Source organism: Acromyrmex echinatior, chromosome 1, assembly GCF_024713525.1.
Source record: "Acromyrmex echinatior isolate Ae372 chromosome 1, ASM2471352v2, whole genome shotgun sequence".
Taxonomy (NCBI): domain Eukaryota; kingdom Metazoa; phylum Arthropoda; class Insecta; order Hymenoptera; family Formicidae; genus Acromyrmex; species Acromyrmex echinatior.
The window spans coordinates 15,014,906-15,023,823 of NC_141852.1; the positions used below are offsets into that span (position 1 = coordinate 15,014,906).

Genomic DNA, 8,918 nt, shown 5'->3' on the forward strand with positions numbered 1-8,918 from the left:
TACATATACGATTTATACATTATACATTATGTTAGTAATTAATAACTGTGGGAGTTGTTAAACCTCTAAATTTTTTTAATTAAAATTATTTTAAATTATATAGAGACAAATCAAAATCGTATTTTAATTGTTTTATCGCTTTTATTAAAATTATATCATACTATTAAAAATTAACATATTAAAAATTAATATGATTCTTTATAATTAAATCGATTTTTAACAGATCTATTCATTCAGCTCCGATTTCTAAATGGATCGATTTCGATCGGTCCGACTCAGGAAACAATTCAGAATCGATTCTTTAATTGACAAGATCGATTCTTTAGTTGAGAAGAAAAATATAATTAAAAATTTTTTTTATTTTAAATTTATTTTGACTTAATTAAGACATTTATAACGTTTAAATAATGAATAGTGAAATATACGTCTTTAACAAAATGTTTTCTTTTTCAACCAATTTTAAAACTTTATCTTATTACAATTTTTCAATGGAGAGTTTATAAAAACAAATGATGATTTAAAATATATTGGCAATAAATTATTATATTTTTTAATATTTTTGTCAAAAAAGGTTTTTAAAAAAATCGATCGAAAAAATTAAAATGGGTTTTTGTTTTTATTATTTAATGAACCTGTATTTTAGTTCATTCTATGCAAAATTAAATAAGTACGTATATTCAATGTTTTAGAAATAATAAAAGAAAATCAAGAAACAGTATACAGAAATGCATTATGCAATTCTATAAATGCCATTTTAAATCGCCGTTTGAATTGCCAATAGAAAAAAGTACAGTCATTTGATTCATGTCTATTAGACATGTAATATCTATGCATTTTTTAAATTAAAAATTATCAGAAATGGCTGCAATTCATCCAGAGCAATTGTATGAGACAAATCATGTCAGTGGCGCCTTCTTTTGAGACGATTACATGTTATTTACTGCTGTCTGCTGTTCATCATAGAAATATATTATCAATTGAGCGTTATAGATAAATAATATTAAAAATGTATGTACAGAGAGTTAAATTAAATATTCTTTAAAAATTAATCTCTTTTAATAAATTTTATTAGTTAACATAAATTAAACACATATAATATAATCTATTAATACTTCCATCTCTTTTTATATAAAATTTTTACGCTTAGTAGTAATTGTCTTTAATAAAACATAATTAACATTTTGCATAATATAAGATGTTTTTAGGCTAAAATGGCTACTCTCAGGTTTCTCTCTGATATATATTAGGTGTAGGTTAGTAAAAAGAAATTCATTATTTTTCCAAAAGATGGCTTTAGTAATCTGTATCACGCGTAGACGAGATACAGATTATTAAAGCCATCTATTTCATAATGATAACATGTTTGTTATCAACAGTAGCAATAATCAATAATACGTTGTAATAGATGGCGTCACTAATAGGGTTTTTTTTCCCATTGTTGAATTCAATACGTAGCGCATGCGCTTCGATCGACTTCTCCGGGTTTCTCCCCTAGACAGGTCTTTTCGATCCTTTGATTTTTTTTGTTGGCTTCGCTAAGATATGAGGCAGTGATGGAGAATCGTTCAATATCTAAGAAGAGGAAGGTTAGCGATCCTCAGAATTTATCATGTGCAATACGCAAAAATATTCTCATTGTTGCAATGCGGGAAACTTGTGCGGCAATATTTCGCCGAAAATTGGATGAACGCGGTCACCGCGGTCCGCGGATGTCATGGATTCCAACGTCGTTCTCGCGTGGATTTTTCAACTCCACATGTTCTTTTTCAAAATTACTTAAAATGTATATATTTCTAGTAGATGGAATTCGGTATATTGTGATTTTTTTTTTGTAATATCCTGAAATTACATATTTGATGTTTGCATTATATTTATTTCAAGTATAACCTATAAAATAAATTAATAAACTTCCATTAATTTTTATTTTATTTACTTTTCCACTTGTATCTATAATAAGCAATATAGCTCGTGCAATTTATTCCTGTTACAAACTTATGATATAGTTCTCTTTATATAATGGATTATCTATATTAAATCTAATGGATAGTCTGAATAAATTAAATTATTATATATATTTATGCTATTTAATGTAAAGAATAAGAGATTTTGTGTTTTATATATATTCAGATTTTTCTTTTATTTTCAGTTTGTAGGCGATGGTGTCTTCAGAGCAGAATTGAACGAGTTCTTGACTCGTGAGCTTGCAGAAGATGGGTATTCTGGTGTGGAGGTCCGAGTAACACCGAATCGAACTGAGATTATTTTACTGGCTACCCACACACAGAGCGTGCTCGGCGAGAAAGGCCGTAGAATTAGGGAACTGACGTCTGTGGTACAGAAGCGTTTCAACTTCAAAGAACCCCAGAATGTTGAGTTGTACGCAGAGAAAGTGGCTACACGTGGTCTGTGTGCCATTGCACAGGCAGAGTCTCTTCGTTACAAGCTGATTGGAGGTCTTGCCGTACGAAGGTAAGTCAGAATTTTACCTGCTTTATTTTCATCTATCTTGTTACTCCTAATAACATCTATTTATTTTATTATTTCTAATTATATCTTTTCTTTAAATATTATTTTATTACCAGGGCGTGCTATGGTGTTCTGCGTTTTATCATGGAATCTGGCGCAAAAGGCTGCGAGGTCGTTGTCAGTGGCAAATTACGTGGTCAAAGAGCAAAATCGATGAAATTTGTTGATGGTCTTATGATCCACTCGGGTGAGCCGACTAATGAGTACGTGAACACTGCTACCAGGCATGTACTCCTACGGCAAGGTACGATTGTATTATCACATTGATTACTTTGACTAACAATAATTTCCATCGAAGCATAGAATCAAATTTGATTCGATGGAAATGTGTTTGTTTTACTCCCATTTCAATCCACAGTTTCTATTATGGAAACAATATTCTAAATTTAATCTGCATTGAATTGATGGTTTCAATGGAAATGATCAATGTGTGTGTAGTAATAACCACGTTTATTTTGAAATTACTAGGAAGTTTTCTTCGCTAATTGCTTTGCTAATTGTATTATACTTTTACATCTAGAAGAATAGTCCCATCTCAGTAAAGAAAACTTTCTACTTACAAAATAAACATATAAAAAGAAGAGCATAAAAAACCACAGCACAAGTTATAGTTTGTGATATTTAATTATTATTACAATACATTAATTAAAACATTAAACGGTTTCGGCCACAATCTGGCCATCTTCAGTAATTCAATAATATTCTTAAAACGCAGAGTTACATCTAGTTGACATTAAATTCAACAGTTGGGTGTTGTAATTAAATAAACATGTTCTTTTCTATGTGAAGATGCTTCATACAATAATGTTACAACGCCAATTGTCATATCACGAAAAGTGTAGAACAAGAATTTCCAGATTCTAATTTAAATAAAATTGCATCATTAATATCTTCTAGTCGGAATATAAAGAAATAGAATCGTTACCTGTTTTACAGCAAAAAAACTAAACGATGAATCTCAAGTACCTCTTTTGCACAATTAGAATTTTGTCGTCACATTATTCTAACCACGTTAGTTTTCAAGATATACAAAATAAACATTTTGCTGTTCATAAAGACTTGATATTAGAATGTACATATATTCAGACATTCATTTTATATCCATTTATTTTATGAACTCATTCATGTGTATTTTTCATATTATATGTTATGTTTATAATATATTTTAGGAGTATTGGGAATCAAAGTCAAAATTATGCTACCGTGGGATCCCAATGGCAAAAGCGGCCCGAAAAAGCCTCTTCCTGATTATGTATCGATTGTGGAGCCGAAAGAAGAGGTTCCGCCATCAGTGCCAATCTCCGAGGTGAAACCTTCAAAAGACGTACCTCAACCTACTCCTCTCGCCGTATAACAGTAATTTAAATGCATTTATATGCATTTAAAAAATAAATACAAAAAATAAGATTTGTGTTGTGTTTTATTTCCAACATTTTTTTCAACATATTAAAAAAAGGATTCATGCAAGTAAGAATATCTACTTTAAAGAGATATTTTTATTTTTTATTTAAAAAGATTTATTAATATTTTTCACAATATTTGCTACAGTATATCCGATAACTATTTTCATTTATAAAACCATTCTGAATTATTTTTAAACATAAATATCCAAGTATCCAATAGAAGATAAACAAATTTACATTAGAATAACAATTGGTAAAATAAACATATATGACATGTATTAAACATTAAACTTATTCCAGAGCTTATTCCAAAAAGTGACAGGTCAACCATTCCGTGTAATTCAGAAATATAAATTTTAATAACTTATATACTAGATATTATACACAATACTTCCCAATACCGCAAAACTGTGCGAAACCAATCAAAAAAAAGAGTTGATATTTAATCAACATTAAACTCCATTAATCAGTGAACTTCATTATACACCATTATCTTACTAGTTACAAATTTATGGTTCAAAATTACACTTAAATCATAAAGTTAATATATGTGCATAATTATATTTCTATTTAAATGTAATGGGCCTTCCACACACAATAAATCATTACTCTTAAATCAGAAAAATTAGAAGTTGGAATTGATCAATTACAGTTATCAATTACTAGCTTCTAACTTCTGATTTATGACTAATAGCTTATTGTAGAATGGCCATTAAATTTAAAAAATACAATACAAACTAAAAAATACAATCCAAAATTTAACGAAGTTATTAAGAGTTAGGTTAAATCTTTAAAACTTATAAATTTTATATTTATAATTAGTACAAATCCTCACATTTTCACTTAACGTTTAGTAGTAAATGAGCATAAAGTAAGAAATTGTTCACATATTTTGATTGTTTTCATAGATATTTCAAATTATATAATTCATATAACATTCACTATGAATTTTTATGTCTGCACTCACTTTGCGCTAACACTAATTCATGAAAGCGTCGCTGAGTGGACCCTAGAACCCTAGGAGATCTGTCTTTGAGAGACAATATGAAAAATAATTGAAGAATTTAATATCGTAAATAATATAGATATTATTGACGCACTGGCGCCATTTGTTGGGTCAGAGAAAGCAGACCGTCGATCATCCTTCGAACGATGTCCGGCACGGCCGGCTTTTTCGACACCGAGCTCAATCCATTTCTGAGTTCGTAAAATACGTTACGCGTGAATGGATTTCTTTGAGATGCAAGACGTAGTTTCAAAAACTGATAATAGACAAAGGGAGTCAGTAAACCGGCGCGTCCTCTGTAAAAAAAAATATAAGAGATGTTTAAAAATCGCAATACGATTTCTCGATTATAATTCATATCGCATGAATTACGATGCGACTGTAGGTCTGTTTTTTGTAACTAAACTAGTATACACTTGTTGAACTTAAAATGAAGTAGATATATTTAATAGAAATTTTAATGCAGCTCACTAAAGCGACAAAAAATAATTAATCGTGATACATACGTGAATACTAGAAGAACGGTAAATGGTAAGATTATGATTTCCGATAGAGCACACAGACGAAGGATATTCCGTGATTGAAATTCCACCAAAGATATTAACAGACGAGCGCCCCACCAGCTATTATGTCCTAAACACTGAGACAGAGATCATAAGTTCAACTTACATTCTTATTATGACTATGCAGACAATCATAAGGTATAATCTTTTTGCATATGTACATATTGCATAATCAGTCTGTTTACTTACATCTAGCAATGTAAGAGAATAACTAGCCATGTGCATCAGAGCAAAAAGAAAAACTGGTGTGAGCACCACTATACGAATCACAGTTCAGGATTCAATTTTATTATTATTAAAATAATTCGCTCTTTTATCTTAAAAGTGACACCAAAAAATTCAATTCTCAGAAAAAGAAAAAAATTATTTTTAAATTTGACAGAAAATTAACTAATCAAAATAATATCAACAAAAAGAATATATTCTTAACACAATCAAATGTCATTTCTATCATTATCATTTTGCAATCCTTAAAAAAATCTGTTTAAATTGCGATTTTTTTTTTAAACTATCCTTTTTTACTTGTACCATTTTGATAATTTTTATGAAGTTAAGTTATTAATGTCGGATATGGTAATTTTGTACTTAGCTCATTCATGATAATAACTTGAAAGTTACATTTTTTTTTAGTTGTCACTTTTGAATTAGGAGAGCGATATGAAATATTTAAGAAATTGCTTGAACAGATTACATAAATATGAGAAGGATACATGTAACTGGCGCCGCGTACAAAAATATTAAAGAGTAGAATAAATAGTGGCACGAATCTTCCAACAGCAACGTCTCCAAAAATTGTCTTGTGAGCTGAACGCGAGGAACTCTTTGATGCAGACGTAACGCACTAGTTGCCGCATTATTCATTAATACCTTATAGTATATATTATAGGGATTCCTGAAACAAAACCATAATTTAATTCTCTGAGGTTAAGTCTATTTGATCCGCTCAATATATCCCTTTGGAATTAATGATGGGTTTATTGAATCCATCTAATAGACCTCTTTGTAGAAAATATCAAATAATTCTACTTTTTTATGTTACATTTGCATAAAAATTAGGATTATTCTTGTTAAAACATTCTTAACATTCATTCCTTTATCATTTTCCTCAAGTTTCTAACTTTCCTTGTAAGTTCTTGGAAATTAATGCCTTTTAACCTTTAAAGGATGAAAATCTAAGTTTTTTAAATCTTTCAGTTTTTTCTTGAATAATATTTGTTATAATTCATTATTTCATTATTATTATTATATGATTTCAGATATTATTATTATATCTTATTCATATATTATTATTATATTTCACGATATCTTTTGCACGACAAAGTTAAAAAATTAAGTAACAAAAAGAATTACAAGAGAAATAGAAACGCAGTACATATTATTTCATGCTTTAAAATATGTCATTGTCTCAGCGCCACTATATAGTGGCTTTCCTATCTTGTCAACTAACATATATTAATTCCATAGACCTAGTGTCATTAACTAGTAACTATGTTTTGGCAGTTCCAAAAGATTCTCAAACAGAACACAAGTTATCATCAAAATGACTTCAATATAATTACTAAAAGTCACTTTTCAATCATTTATGTTTCATTTTAATACCATTTTGGCATTTTCAAGATTTGTTGTTCTGCTTGGATTAAGGAACTTCATAAAAAGTAAGTGTTGTTCTAATTCTAAAGTTATGAAAGATATAAATACCCAAATATAGGAATAATGTAACCGATGGTGAATATTATGGTGAAGAGTCTGGTGACCCATAATCCAAATTTAATCTTATTGTCTACAATATGCTGTTTCAGGGCTGGCCATCCCTTTTCGATTTGTGGCGATGAGTCACTGGATCCGTTGCTTACGTTATCCACCATCCTGACGCTAAAAAGGAACAGAAATAAGAGTAAATTATGATAAAAAAAAATTATGTCAACATATATACAAAAATATGTTTGCATTGAAAATTTATTTCCTCGAAGTTGATTATATATGTTGAAACAAGGTAATAATTATAAAAATGTGTGAATATATTAGAATATTTACAATTTATTATTTATTTATATATTTTATTATTCAGTATCTAGTAAATTGGCTCAATTTTGTTTTCATCTTATTTCAAGATATATAATCAATCTCTAGACCGACACAATTAACTTTCTCTTCTCGATGGAAATATTAATAGAATTTAGGATTGATTACGTATCTTGGAACAAAGTGAAAATTACAAAAGTGAGCAAATTTACTGAAATTTATTGAAATATTTATAATTTCATTGATCAACATGTAAGAGTCAATTGTTTAACTTATAATAAAAATTACAAAATTGGACAAGATGTTAACCAATATATAAAATTACAAATATTTTAGAGAATTCACTTTTATAATTTCCATCTAATTTTAAGATCGACTTTCTCAATGGAAATATTAATATTGTTGAATTTCGGAAGAAATCTGTTTTTTAAATTTATTTAAATAAGCGTGGAAATTATGCAGCCTACAGAATGATCGATCAAAAAAAAAAAGGTGCGCCTTTGTATGTTGAAAACATCGCGCGTTTCTAAAGTGAAAGTAGCCAGGCTTTCTACAGGAAAGTTATTTCTTTTTGGACGAGAAATGAACTCACGAGCCGTTGACGTGTAAACGTCAACGAGCGAGAATTTCGGTTCCGAATCCATGTCTGAACGACGTGTGTAAGCAATTTTTTCTCTCCGCATGCAGCGCGACGTCACACGATTTGGTCAGGTAAATTACATCGTCATCCGGATGACACCGCTATTGTTCGTATCATGAAGATCTAAATCGGGCGAGCCGAATTTTAATTACGCTTACACGCTGCACGCTCCGTACGACGACGCACAGGATACTCCAGTGGTGATCTACACGTCAGTGACAGCAACAAACAATCGCACGAGTCAGCAGTCCACCTATTCGGAACATCTACGTGTCTAAACGACCCGAGAATCTAACTTCCGACAGTCTCGTGAATATTGGCGAATAAATATCGTTTCCGTAAATCCCGTTCGCAGATGTCGCATGGTGTCTGCGACACGGTGCCATCTTGAGTCAAAATTAGTGACTTTTAATCAGATTCGACAATTAACTCGACCGATGATTATTAACTTATCTAGTAGAATTATTCATTAGCAATTACAAATAATTAACAAATAATTAACTTTTAAGGGAATGCTAGAACAATGCACGGCCGAACTTAATCGATAGTACAGACTTTTTAATTCCAAAAATTTGACGAATAGACATCTTTCTTTCATTTCTTATATTTATTACATATCATTGTTTCTCACTCAACGCATTTGTCTGTCCTTATGTAACATATTGCAACGCCATCTCTTGGAAAATCGAACACCTACTGTTAGACTCAATTATTGCTTTGTTTACCATTCCGAGTCTTCTCTTAGAGTTCGTATGCTC

General features: G+C 30.0%; 2 protein-coding genes across 3 annotated transcripts; one reads left to right on the top strand and one right to left on the bottom strand.

Moving 5' to 3' along the window:
• The first annotated feature begins 1,435 nt into the window (after nt 1-1,435).
• RpS3 (ribosomal protein S3) lies at nt 1,436-3,933 on the top strand. Its single transcript, XM_011057614.2, has 4 exons — nt 1,436-1,586; nt 2,147-2,469; nt 2,583-2,770; nt 3,696-3,933. Exons 1-4 carry the CDS (start codon nt 1,554-1,556, stop codon nt 3,878-3,880), a joined length of 729 nt encoding a protein of 242 aa, XP_011055916.1. The 5' UTR covers nt 1,436-1,553; the 3' UTR covers nt 3,881-3,933.
• An 86-nt stretch (nt 3,934-4,019) lies between these two features.
• Nucleotides 4,020-8,510, bottom strand: Kr-h2 (transmembrane protein 33-containing Krueppel homolog 2). 2 transcript variants are annotated; one of them, XM_011057615.2, is made up of 6 exons: nt 8,319-8,510; nt 7,197-7,370; nt 6,209-6,390; nt 5,688-5,755; nt 5,442-5,575; nt 4,020-5,231 (listed from the first exon to the last, which is right to left on the bottom strand). In XM_011057615.2, exons 2-6 carry the CDS (start codon nt 7,361-7,363, stop codon nt 5,018-5,020), a joined length of 765 nt encoding a protein of 254 aa, XP_011055917.1. In that variant the 5' UTR covers nt 7,364-7,370; nt 8,319-8,510; the 3' UTR covers nt 4,020-5,017. The 2 variants fall into 2 exon arrangements, with proteins under 2 accessions (XP_011055917.1, XP_011055919.1); XM_011057617.2 differs by lacking the exon at nt 8,319-8,510 and adding an exon at nt 8,113-8,255.
• Between the last annotated feature and the right edge of the window lie 408 nt (nt 8,511-8,918).